The 14157-nt window shown below is 40.3% G+C and overlaps 1 protein-coding gene across 1 annotated transcript in view; it reads left to right on the forward strand.

The window, feature by feature from the left end:
- Window positions 1–8399: 8399 nt before the first annotated feature.
- DKK2 (dickkopf WNT signaling pathway inhibitor 2) overlaps window positions 8400–14157 on the forward strand; it is a 102252-nt gene continuing 96494 nt past the window's right edge. Inside the window, exon 1 of the mRNA XM_082728587.1 lies at window positions 8400–9341. Within this exon, the coding sequence (XP_082584713.1) occupies window positions 9120–9341 (222 nt within the window). The 5' untranslated portion in view covers window positions 8400–9119. The remainder of the gene's footprint in view (window positions 9342–14157) is intronic.

Raw genomic sequence — 14157 nt, forward strand, 5'->3', positions numbered from 1 at the left:
TTTTTTTTTTTTCAAGTAGCCAAAGACAGTTTGAAAATAAAGTGGTAGTAAGATTAAATTGTGTGGTTCATTTCTAACGCATTCTGCACAGTCATTAGACCATTTTCAACATTGTTTATCTGCTTTTGTTTGAGTTGTTAGGAAGAATTTTTACAGGAGACTTTAGTGCCACATGGGCAACCACTGCACTGACCTTGCTAAAGAAAGATGGCTCCTTGTGTGTAAGCTGGGTAAGGAAAATCTTTCTTAAAAAAAAAAAAAAAAAGATCTTTTTAAATCTAGGATTCAGAAGTATTAAAACATCTTCAAGAGAAAAACAGACGAATTATTTCATCAGGACTCTCCCTTCCATTAACCCTGGCATAGGAAAGGTCTAAATACTTTTCTCCAAAAAAGTTACTTTGTAATGATCTCCAATTCTTCATCTTTCTTACTACGGATAATTGTGCATTACTGCCCTCTGCTGCATTAACTTGGACCTCTCCTAGTCTTTGTAGACTGATAATAACTGTGTAGGATCATTGATTTTTTTTGTTGTTGTTGTTAAGTCCATTTCTAACAGTTGATAGGAATTCATCTCTTGTCAGAGAATATGCATCCCTGATATGTATAGATTTACCTAGAGGCATTACTTAGAGTGGTTTCCTTAGAGGCATTTTCATATTAAATGGCCATGGAAAAAGAAAAGCAGATGACCACGTATACTATATTCAGAAACTGCTTTACAAATGAGTGGCAGATAGTATACAAATTAACTTATAATTAACAGTCTTAGACTGTATCTACTCTTGACTAAAGAGAATGAAATATGGCAGATTTTAATAGGCATAACTTCTGATCAGAACTTACAAGTGTGGGCTTTTTAAATGAACCACCTTGTGGAATTATGCAAACATGTAGAGGGAAAATCAGACCATTCTTTGAATTTGAAATAGTACTTACGAGGTTAGAATTTTATCTTGGCTTTTCATGTTAGAAAGGGCCCCAGTGCCAGCTCTGGTGTTAAGTGGAGGAAAGAAATATATTCAGTATTGTAGAACAAAAGGATAGTTTTCAAAATTTGAATAATTCTATTAAATGTTAAGATCATACATATAGATATAGAATACATTTTGATACTTAAAAGGCCCATTGATAAGAGACTTGAGAATTTCATTTTCTTATTAATTGCAATAGAACACTGGCATTGGAGAACAATGCTAACCCAATTTTAGAACATAGAAACAGTTGTTATGTTCTCCATCTTATTTGATCTTAGATATATACAAATCTGCACATATATTCTTGACACTGACAATAAAAATAGCATTTTATGGATTTCAGAAAGAACAACAACAAAACCGGAACTAAATCTGAGCTTATTCTCAGATTTCTTGATAATTTAAAAACTAAGTGGTCAAAGTGCACATATATTAAAATATGATTTCAAGAGCAGTTTCAATGAAATTAGATATTCCCTTTGCTTCCACATATTTAGCACTGCCTTGAATTAATTAAAGGTACTGTGATTCCAACTGGCTATTAATTTACTGAGTAAATGGAACAAATCAAATTAAATAAATGGACAAATTAAGTTAGTAACAGAACAACTTGCTGATTGCTAGATCATTCTATTTTTGATTGCCACTTCCTTTTTCTTTGATCTACAATGATTTCATTTTCGTATCATATACTCCTGTATTTTATTGTTTCCATCTTTCATTAACAAAGTGCTGTTTTTAAATGTAACAATGACCTTATCTTCTTGGCAAATAGCTTGTATTCTTTGTGTTCTTTATCAGGGCCCCAGTGGAATCTTTGACAAGCATATTCAAACCCAGTCAGCTGGGTTCATATTCAGCCATAATTCACACACAGAAGCACGGTGAGGAACTCAATATCATTAACACAGGCCAGAGGTAAAACGTAATAGGACAAATTTAAATAACATTTTTAAATGGACGTATGACACATCTCCCACATTAAGTTTAGGAACTTTGGTAGAGTTCCAGAAATTTTACTCCTTCCCCAAATGTCCAAATGTTTTAATATGCACTATGTTTATAAATCCATCTGTTAGGGGCTGAATTATGTTCTGCCCACAAATTCGTATGTTGAAACCCTAACCCCCAGTACCTCAGAATGTGATTGCATTTGGAGATAAGGTCTTTAAAAAGGTGATTAGGTTAAAATGAGGTTTTTAGGGTAGGCCGTAATGCAATATGACTTGTGTCCTTTTAAGAAGAGAAAATTTGGCCAAATACAGAAAGGGACAGCCATGTGAGGACACAGGGCAATGGTGGTCATCTGCAAGCCCAGAAGAGTGGCCTGAGAAGAAACCAAACCTACCAAAACTTTGATCTTGGACTTCACGCTTCCAGAACGATGAGAAAATAAATTTCTGTTGTTTTAGCCACCCAGTTTGTGGTATTTTGTTATAGTAGCAGACTAAGAACAAATTAAGACACCATCTTTAGAGCAGAGAGCCTTTTCTGGTTCTCTGTTAAATGAACACCCAGTTTCCATGAGGCTTTACTACATTGGACAAAGATGTAATATACGTACCCATCTACTTCTATTCTTGATGTTATTTGTAGTCATGTACCAAGTTAAGCTCCTGCAGAGGAATCAGTGTTAAGTTCTGTTGCAGTGATGGAATTTTCTCCTTTTTCAGGTGTGCTCCACATTGTTGCCATAACTGGGCATTACATCTAAAATGAGAGCCAGTTACTCTTTGTTCAGTATTGTTTTAATATTGGACACTGTTTTAAAGGCATGAACTAAAGGACCCAAATAAGAGATAACACATGTAGGGTGCCTGGGTGGCTTAGTGGGTTAAACCTCTGCCTTTGGTTCAGGTCCTGATCTCAGGGTCCCGGGATTGAGCTCTACATTGGGCTCAATCTCGGGACCCTGGAGGGGGGAGCCTGCTTCCCTTCCTCTCTCTCTGCCTGCCTCTCTGACTACTTGTGATCTCTGTCAAATAAATAAATAAAAATCTTTATTTTTTAAAAAAAGAGCTAATACATGCAATGCATGTAGAGTACTTCACAAGCTGGCACATAGTAAGCATTTAATATATTGTGCTTATTATTGTTGTTTTATTACTTCTATATAGTCCAAGTCAGATACCTATAAAATTCCTTAAGGTAGCTGTAGTTTAATATCTTAACTTTTCATACCTTGGATTGTTTGTGGGCATTGCAGCCTATTCCTACAGTATAAAAAAGTAGGATCTACTGGAAATTGATCATCAAAAATAAACTAAACACAATTTACATTCCCTGTTACCAAGCCCTAGTTATGCTTCAAACACAGATTTTTAAATTGCCACTTGGGAACCTATTTTCTTATTTTTTGCAAATAGTTATAACATTATTTTTTAGTCTATGCCATAATTTATTTTCTTTTTTTTTTTTTTTTTTTTTTTTTTTTTTTTAAAGATTTTTTATTTATTTATTGACAGAGAGAAATCACAAGTAGATGGAGAGGCAGGCAGAGAGAGAGAGAGGGAAGCAGGCTCCCTGCTGAGCAGAGAGCCCGACGCGGGACTCGATCCCAGAACCCTGAGATCATGACCTGAGCCGAAGGCAGCGGCTTAACCCACTGAGCCACCCAGGCGCCCCATAATTTATTTTCTAATCAAAGTTTTTCCTTGGTCATTAGTCATAGGTTCAGAAAACTGACGGGAAAAAACACACTGTACCATGACTGGATTAGCTACCCTGCCTTTCTATTTTTTAAGACTCTCTGCTTCAAGTGACCAAATCATTTCTGACTGGATAAATTGCCAGACTTTCAATAGTTTCTCCATTTGACTAATGTTTGTTTTAGAAATAATCTGTAATAATAACAGGGTAGAAATCAATCCATCGTGTTGTTGGCAGGTTGCGGGCTCATAGAACATTTTGCCTAACTCACTGTGATTAAAACCAACCAATCAACCAATACATTCCTCCCCCAAATAGATACAACAATAGAAACAGATATTTAAAAAGTCACGCTTCTGGAGCCCTTTCTATTAAAAAAAAAAAAATACAGCAGCTTTAACTTCTCTAGAACTCTTGAGACCTAAGAAGCAGAGTTTGGAAGCCCCTGGTCCAGATTATTGAGAAGTTGTTTTCTTGCTCACCAAGATGATATTTCTACAATGAACCTCTCTTAAGAGTTAAACATGTTTTCCTTTCACAGCCAAGTGTAGTAGTTTCCAAAGATGAATCTTGAAACAGCCTGCCAGAGTTCAGCAGTGGGAGTAAATGGACCACCAGGAAGGATTCGCAGTATCTAGAACAAGCAGAAATTTGCACATTGCAAAAGGAAAGGCTTCATGTTCAACATTTGGAGAATGTTTCTAATTTCCATTTCACCAAAGGCCTCTCACATGCACAAGAACCAGTAGAGTTTAATCCACTTGAGTTTTTGACTATGATATTTGCTCACTTTTTATTAGCTGGGCTCAGCTGCTAGGGGGAATCTGTTCAATAATTCTCATTGGAGTGGCAGATAACATATTGAGAAAATGATTTATATGTTGAGGATCAAGACCCAAGCCATTAACTAAGGAATTATGTTTCTGGTTCACTGTGAAATCCCTTAAACCATATCACTTGTATGTGTTTGTGTCAAGTATAGCTAGCACCTAAACTGTGAGTGATGCATTTTTTTCCTCATTAGCTGGTCTTGTTGTCCATGAAATCAAGGAAGAAAAGAGTTAGTAGCTGAAAATATGGCAGGGATCAAATAGGAAATGCAAATTTTTCTATCTGGTATGGAAATGAGTCCTATCAAGAAACACAAAAAATGTTCACAATACCAGTGCTAACTTACATTTACTGAAGGTTTATTAAAATGTAAGTGACAGCAACATATGGTACTATTATTTTATAGGCAGAGTGAGAAATATGAAATTCTCATGTGATAAGATCCAAAGAGTTGAGCATTACTAGAATAGAGAACCAGGTGGCCTTGTTTACTACAGAGAGAGGAAACCCACATAACCATATTTTTCAAAATCTTGTAACATCCAACAAGAAGAAGGTCTGTCGTGTCTATTCTGTGTGGACAAGATGATTTGGTGTTCTAAAGGAGCTACTAAAATATACTCTCCCTTCCCAAATTTGCCATAATACCATATTTCCGTTCTTACCAACCTAAAATGACCACACTAGTGTCATTTCTTTGGGTTCAACCATAAATGTAAGAATATTGTCTCTTTGTACACTCTAAAAGTGTACATGCAACTTATAAGGAAAGGAAAAACTCTGGGGGACATCTCTAATTTCTTTTATTTCCACAGTCACATGAATTCAATCTAATGCAGAAGTTCCTGATACCCTTTGAGAGACGGAGGTTGGCAGAATTCAGTAGCAGATGAGAACAGAGGAAGGCTCCTGAGAAAGGCAAGAGGCAGATTTCAGTGAGGCAAGGCCTTGACCATGGACCACAAGCCTCTCCATAGCCAAGGCCCTGACTTAGCACCTTTGCATCTTCAGGACCATAAACTTAATACATATGAAATGAACGGATGAACAACTGCTAAACAGACTTATGTAGGAAGTGCTTACCAATTAAGGGAGAGAGAGAATGGGGTAGAAAACAAAAATAAAGGAATTATGTGTATGCCCTTAGCTCACCTTGAGGCTAAGTAGTCAGAAGGGAACCAGGACCCAGAAACAACTACTAAGATACTTGTGGTTTTTTTTGATGGAACCAAGCTGACTGGAGGAGCAAAGAAGGAAAATATGGCCAAAGGAAAAAGTGTTCATAGAGGTACTTTCTTCTGAATAAGAAAACCCTATCCTTACTTCTGTACAGTGTTGCTTTTATATGTTTACTCCCTAATGAAGTTATTGCAAAATGCATAAAAGTATGTTTTTCCAAGTACAATATAAAGTTTGTATCTTCATACTTATAAAAACATACATGAGAACACACATGTGTGGCTATGACAATAATCCAAAGTATTATGTTTATTTACAGTTAGTTGATTTTGTGTATGCATATCTATTTATCTACATGTAGGTTATGTGTGTCTGTTTCTGTTATACAGTTTTACAGAGGACATTTGGATCATGACTGCAATTAGTTTTTACCTCTTTTTCTGGTATAATCATGTATGTGGTAGCATTTGATTCCATAGTGTGATTTAGTTTTACATATGGGGGAAAATATTTGTGCACATAAAAGTGAACTTTGATTTTCAACTCTGGTTTGTAAAAAATTGCTTTTGGAGCTTGTAAGGTGTTGGGTAAGCCTCTGAGATAATCTCAAAGCCTTCAAAAGCTGAAGGCTTTTGTGAGAGTAAAGAAGCTGAGCTTGATATCATTTTTCTTTTCAGCAGAGCATTGACAAGAGTTAGGTATGACTATATGGGATCCTGCTTTGGTTGGAAGTAAGGAAAGAGGGAACTGATGGAAATAGGCAAAGTATCTTCAGATTTTCTCTTGGTTCATTTGTTCCTTCTTTAGCTGATGGTGGATATTTACAACCTTCAAATGGGTGTAGAGTGACTTCTTCCCTACATATTTAGTTGTCTTTTGAATTTTCCTTTTGCTCTAAAATACTCTTGAAAAATTCCTAACTAATAGTCTTCTAACTTAATTTTCTCCTTTACTCAAATGTTTTCCAACTGGAATATCCCAGGAAAAGAAAATACCCTCTTTAAGGTGTAAACAGTGAATCACGAGTACTTATTAATAGTTTTCTTGCCTTCCATTAGTGCCTGAAATGGTTCCTTTGTCCTTACAAATCCACTCCTAGGGATATTTTTAAAAAGTGGGATAAAAAATCAATGTGGAAATCTCTAACCCAAGAAAGCACAAAAGCAAGTCAAAGATAAGGAAAGATTCTAGAGGGTTCATTAAATTTTAATGCCCTTTTGCTTGTGGTGTTTAAATAAATAAATAAATAAATAAATAAATTTGAAACTGAAGCATTCCATGTCAGACAGACTTACAGATCAGGGCAGGAAATATGCAAAGTGGGTCCTGTCTGGGAGAACCCAGCCATAAATTCACACTTTAGAACTCAGCCCTTTTTTGGGTAAAAGAGTCACTATCGTTCTCACGTAGAGACAATATGTCCAATGTATTCTCCTGTACATGCTCGTGTGCAATCTGCGTCAGGTATGAAAACTGAGGAACCCGGCTCTGAAGATCAGGTCCATCTATAAGGCGGTTCAGGAGATCAGCTTCGTTCTCCAGCTGTTAGCTACCAACTTGTGGCACTGTCTCAATTTCTCTGCGCACAGGCGTTAGATCATGAAAAGGATAAATGCAACAATTCCCCAACAACCCTTCCCGTTGCAGTAGAAACACTGGCGCTTAACCACCAAACCGCTCCAAACCGGAGCCCTGTGCTTGCTTGGGACAGCTTATATCCTGCCAGTGCTTCCGCACCCCGGCGGGCCGCTGCCACTGGCGCCCCCAAGCGCTGCGCGCCAGCGCGTCCCAGTCCCTCTCTGCACCTCTTTCCACCTTCTCAGAGGCAAATCGGACCTGAGGAGCCTAGGGGGCTGGCAGGGAAGGCTTCCCGGGAAATTCTCAGAGGCTAAGAGGCAGGGAGCTGAGGAAGGCAGGACCTCCACGGCTTCCTTGCCTCCCATCATTCCCGTTTGGGATTTCCTCTAGCGCAGTAAAGATGCCCGGTAAAGCTTTGAGACTGAAATCCTCCGACACTACTCAAGGCACCCCATTTCTCCCAACCCCGCGGAGACGTAAACGTACGCTGCGTCTGTGTGGTGGGATCGTGAATTTGCGGGGTACAAAAGGTGGAGACTAGAAAATTCCAAACGTCTCCCGGGTGAGCGTAAGTACATCGTTCCCTTTTTTTCTGGTCCTCTTCTCCCCGGTGCCAAAGTCCCCGTCCACGTCAGTTGGGCACCCCCTGGCACAACATAGCGCAGCCTCACATACACACTGGGAGGCACAGACTAAAACCCAGCTTGGGCCCTTGCGCGTACAGACCGCATGCTCTGTACGCCCAGATGCTCACTTCTCCAAACCTTCCATGGGGCTTTTCTAGTGCTCCTCTAGGAGTCAAGTACCGGGGATGGGTTGGGAAACCTAAAGAAGGGCGCTGGCGGTTCCCAAGGGCGGTGGCAACCTGCCCCTCTCCACTTCCACTTTTGCCCTCCGTCTGTTTCCAAAGGTCTTTCCACCCGCCAGAGCTGTTGTCAGGAATTAGGAGGCCTCACGTTCCCCTGGGAATGAATCCCATTTTCTCAGTTGTTGTGGAGAGCAGAAGGGTGTGGGAGGGGGGCAAAAAGGAGAGGCAGGAGGGGGAGCCGCAGGGAGAAGCAGAGGAGTGGGGCGGGAACGTGGGGGGGGGGTGAGAGAAACGTTTTCACTCTTTGTCACTCTTGAATTGGGGGCGGAGAAAAAAAAAAAAAAAAAACCACTGTGGGAAGCTATAAAAAGCAAAGGGGGCGGCGGTGAGAGAGCAAACGGAGAGAGCGAGACCGCGCGGCGCGCACGACCGCTCCCAGGGCATTGCTGCGCCTCTGCCTGCGGTAGGCGGCCGGGTGTGAATCCGGGAGCGACACTTCGTCGAGACTGTGCCAGCGCGCGTGGGAGACCTCGGCTCTCCTCAGACCTCGACAGTCCGGTCTGGGGCGTTCTTGACCCCCCCCCCCCCCAATAGCGCCCGCTATTATTGTGTCCTGCAAAGGTTGAGACTAAAGGGTCGGGAAGGAAAAGAGGAGAGAAAAGCAACTGAGGCTGAAGGAACTGGTGTGACCCTCCAGAGCCAATTAAGAGAACCGGACGGCGGAGATCCGGCGGGAACACCGTGGTGCGGGGCAAGGAGCAACTGAAGCAGTGCGGTCTGTGGGGCTGGGTCTTCTTGCACCTCGGGTCACGCCTCCTTGGCGAGAAGGCGCCTCGCCTTTGATTGCTTCCAGTTCCTGCAGAACTTCCTGCCCTGGTGGAGAAGCGGGTCTTGCTTGGGTCGCTCTCGCTCCTGGTCAGAGGCGTGAGACTGAATTCACACAGTGCTGGGCCCCCGAAGCCGAGTGGGGTCGGGGGAACAGAGCCTGCGAGCCCCCGCACCCCGAGTGAGGGGCCCCGGTGTTGGGGTCCTCTTTTCCCTTGCACCCGCACCACTCCGGGCTCTGTGCCTCCCCGGGGACCCCTCGCCGGGAAATGGCCGCGCTGATGCGGGGCAAGGACTCGTCCCGCTGTCTGCTCCTACTGGCCGCGGTGCTGATGGTGGAGAGCTCACAGCTCGGCAGCTCGCGGGCCAAACTCAACTCCATCAAGTCCTCTCTGGGCGGGGAGACGCCTGCCCAGGCCGCCAATCGATCAGCGGGCACATACCAAGGACTGGCTTTCGGCGGCAGTAAGAAGGGCAAAAACCTGGGGCAGGTAGGAAAACATTCCAAATACACTCTACAGCCAACAGCGGTAGGCACCAGCGCTCTGGAGCCTTTGCACCCCTCAACCTTTCAAGTGCGCCCCCCACGTGTGGGCGCGCACCACAGCTGGGGAGGGGTTCCCAGAAGCAGATCTTCGTGGGTGCGGGTGGCTAGTGACGGCTGGTGCTGGGGGGGCGTGGAGCGGGCGGGTTGGGGTTCTCCCACCTCTGTCAGGGGAGTTGGGCAGGTACAAGATCCAGATCCAGTGTGTACCGGTGGGGAATGGTCCTTCTCCAAATGATCACGGCAATGCTGACGATAATGTTAATAGCAGTTAACACACAGCAAAGATTCTGTGCCAGGCACCATTCTAAGCGCTTACCTTTATTTAATTTTCCCGACCCTATGAGCTAGTCGCTGTTACTTTCCCCCTTCTGCCAATGAAAAAAAATTGAGTTACGGAGTGATTAAGAGATTTACCCAAAGCGCACAAGCTAATGCTAAGTGGCAGAATGGACTTCCAATCCGAACAGTCAGGGGCCAAATCTTGGTCTCTCAACCGTTACATTTCACAATCTAGAGGGAGAATTTACCCCCTTTCAGGTTCTGTTCCCCTCCCAACCACTTTCTTCCTTCAAAGAAGTGAGGTCACAGGCAGAAAACTTGAATAGACTCTCCATCTCTCACTTCTTTCTCTAGCCTCATAAATAAATCATTCAGGTGGGAGCTATCTGACGAAGGGACAGTGACAGCATCTTAACGCGGGCGACCGTGTGCCTGTGATATAGCAAGGTGGACCCCGGATGCATTTTTGCAAAAGGGAGTCTCTCTGTCACACAGATAGATACATTGACAGTTGCTTGCAAAATGTTACACAAACATATACACACCGTATAACGAGCGTGCACCCTCCGCATTGCTGTGGTCGGAGCGCAATGGCCAAGAGAGGGGGGCCTTGTGGGCACTGGGAACCAGGACAGCTCCCCCTTTCTGCTCCTTTTGTAGGAAGCCAAAAGTGAAAGCTCCTTTGCCAAACAGCATTCGCCCCTCTCAGCACAACTGTCACCGCGTGAAGTGGCTCATTGCCCCAGGGAGCCCGGGTTTCTCTGTTTTATCAGAGGAGCTTGCTGCAGCCCCCATGCGAGCTCTCGGTGTCTGCCATTGCTCCTGCCTCTATCACAGACGGCAGGTGAGGGATGAGAGCAAGGGCCAGTCCTGGATGGACAGGGAGGGAAAAGTTGCCCAGCGCTTGGTCCCCTACTGCCCTCTCACGGGGACAATTTTGCTAGTTTTGCAGTTCCAGAATGCTTTGAAATGGTTTTGAAATTCTTTGGCTTAGGCTTTGAAATGGCAACCATTTCAGCTATCTTTTCAAAGAAATACAAAGTCTACAATCACAAGATTTTTTTTTAAGACCTTAAGGGAAATAAACTATATATACACATACTTACTACAAGCATACATATCCTTTGCACATTATCACACATGTGCACCTACCTCCACATTCATGTGACCATTTTCATTCCCTTTTACTCTTCTCTCCTAAACACCCTGATACTTTCGATAGTGATGGACATAACGTTCTCTTAGATATCTATTGTCATGAGATGAGGCAAAGGTTGGAAAGAAAGGATGCTGTCAATCCAAATCATAAGCCTTTTCTCCAATGCTACTACTGACTTCAAATTTCATCTTATCAGTTGTTGAAGAGGGCTAGGTGTTTATTTAGTTCAGCCAAGGACAGAGAGATGGACCTTTTGAGGTTCCTTTCGATTCTCATCCATGTACATTTGTGAGATTCTATAAAAGGCTTTCTGCTTCTGTCACCACTGGGCCCCAACACTTGATGTTCCTGAATCAAATTATCAGTTATGTCAAAACTGTCATTAGCCGTGGGGTTACATGGACTAAACTGAAGATTGCCGCCCACAATCTAGCTTATGCCTTATGTTTTGATATGTCTCTTTTGCTCTCTCCAAATATCTGCTCCTTAAAGAGGTTGCAACTCTATTTGCATGTCTTCAGATGGAAAAATTTATTTGTTTTACAAATGAGTTTAGTCTTCTCTTCCTTCCTTCCTTCCTTTCTCTTTCTCTCTTTCTTTCCATCTTTCAAGTTAAAATTCTTGTATACTCTCCATAACCTAGCAGTTTCCTGGAATATATATCATTATATTTCCTTAATTATATATCCTTGAGATTTGATGGCGGGTTTGTGAGAAAATGGTAATTTATGAGAGATAGTGGTAACATAAAACACTGAATTGAATTGAAGTAAAATAGATGGAAAATAGGATTATCTTTTGTTATTTTCTGGCTTCTGGAGTGCTTAGTGGGTGATCTGTAATATATATTATTATGAAGAAACAAACAGAAAAAAATCTATCTTCTTTGAAGTAGAAAGAGGAATTTTTTGAATATTTATGTGTCTCTTTACATTCTTTATTCTACTAGCTATGTGGTTTCTGAGATTCTTAGGACTCTAATTTTCAAGTAATGGAATGGAAGTTAGAAAGTCTATTCAAACAGGAAGATGCCACATCCTTTTTTGGAGAAAAAACAAAACAAAACAAAACCTAGAATTGAATTGTAGCTGAGCTGAGTTTTTATCCATCAGAAATAGAAAAATATGATAGATTGAGAAGATCGGAAATAAAGTATCAGCTGATCAAACCAGCTAATTATGTAGTGTCATCCTGAGGCCTGATCATTTAATTTTTCTCCTCCTCTCCATTCTTGATTACTGATGCTGAAAGATATGTGTTTCAGAGATACAGGATACAGGAACAGGAAACTGTAGGATGCAAATTCAAGGAGGCACTTTAGAAACTTAGTCTTTGGTTTTCTTTTCCTTAAGTGAAAATTGAATAATTATCTATTTTTTCTGACTTACTTTCAGAATAGATAATTAAAATAAAGATTTTATTGTGATTGCAGAATAAATTATTGAAGGGATTTAATAATTCATTAATCTACAAAAGTGAAAATGAGACAAAATGGGCCCCAATGTTTTCTTGATTCAGTGTAGTCTGTTTTCATATGAAGTAAACATTCTAAGGAATATAGGATATAGGCATTAGGAATTAGGAATATTGAATATAGAATTTATAGAATATATTCCTATATAGAATATAGGAATTCAATTTGTTCAGAAGGCAAGGTGGATTATTTGTAAGTCACTCCTGGAAAAGATGGCTTTGAATTTCAAGAAAGATTTAGAGAGCCTAGAAAGGCAATGGATTGCTCTCCAGAGGTGTTACAGTTCTCATTTTTAGGTTTGCTTTCAAAGACAGTTTTAAGTTATAATGGAAAATGACATAGAAAATTGAATATGACAGTATTCAGGTGATTGATACAGAAAGAGCAAAAATGATTTTGCTGAATTATTCACACATATGTTTTAATTTGACTTTCTTTTTCAGCCATTGCTTACAGGTTTTAAAGGATAGTGTATATATGTATAGGTATATGGGATAAATTAAGTTGTGGACTGTAACTAATGTATATACACGTCAATATATTTCAGTTTTTAAAGAGATTATTGAAAATGATCTAAATTAAAAAGAATTTTAAATAAAACCTTCAATATATGGATACATGAATTCTGAATAAGTACACTGTTGCTCAACATCACCCCTGGAGTTTGAGGTAATCAAATTTTATCGGCCACCGTTAAGAACAAATTAAAAAGCAAACAATTTAAAAACTCAGTTTATCTTTGCAGTTCACTTTCTTATTTTTTGGTAAGTGGAAATACCTTTTGGATTTGTGTTTGAAAGTACTTTTTTAGTCTTCTTTACTTTTTGCTTTGCCTTTTTGAGATAAGCATATTACTTTGAATGTAATGCTATAGGATTTTAAAATATTTATAAAAGTTTTGAATAGAACAGTGGAAAATAATTGTTTTAAATGTAAATAAAGCCTTCTGGCATGTGTCTCTAAAAAGAAACTGAAAACTGCTTTGAAAAAAATTTAGATTCCATGATTTTCTCATATAACTTGGACATTTGGATAGGTTTGGATGAAGTTGTGTTGTGAAAAAAGAATGCTTGAAATGCATCGGAACAGAAGCTTGAGAGAGTCTGTTAGAAAGCACTAATATTTGTGTATTGCCTTTTCTTTAATAAAAGTGCCACATCTACTTGTATGCGTAAACACTTATGAAATCAACTATATGTAAACTAGATAGTCTATTTTCTGTAGGTGATCACTTCGCTTTTGAAATTATCCGTGACTTTTTTTTTTTTTAAACCCCAGCCCAACTTTCTCCTGTTAGAGAGTAAATATACACAATTTCCTCCGGACATCAACTGACGCTAAGTATAATCGGGAATGCAAATCATTTTCAAAATTTAAAGTTTCCAAAATAGAAAGATTTTGAAACAATCCACAGCAAGATTCCTCTTCCTTCACTGTGAATAATAGAGAAATATTGATCGTTGGTATAAGTGGAAGGTGACCCCGTGAATAGCAAGAAAAGTATTTTAACGATAGTTTTTGAGCATCCATCATTTTATTTTTGTGCTAGAGGAGAGAGAGCAAGGGACAAGTTTACTTAAACTCACTCCAGCTGTGACTTTGACCCTACCAGAATCTTCTTTAGTACTCCCCGCTAAAGCAAACTCCTCCCAAGATGTTTCAGATCTTATAGTTTTTAAAGTAGAGAAAACAATGTAATAGAAAGGGAATTGATATATTCTGTTCTAGGAGAATATTGCCACTTCCTCTTCTTTTCCCTGCACAACCAATTTGAGTGGATATTAAAATAACCTGTTAAATTACAGAGGTCTTTTATAATACTCAATGTATTTACATTTTAGACTCACT

This window comes from Mustela nivalis, assembly GCF_964662115.1.
Source record: "Mustela nivalis genome assembly, chromosome: 4".
Lineage (NCBI taxonomy): Eukaryota > Metazoa > Chordata > Mammalia > Carnivora > Mustelidae > Mustela > Mustela nivalis.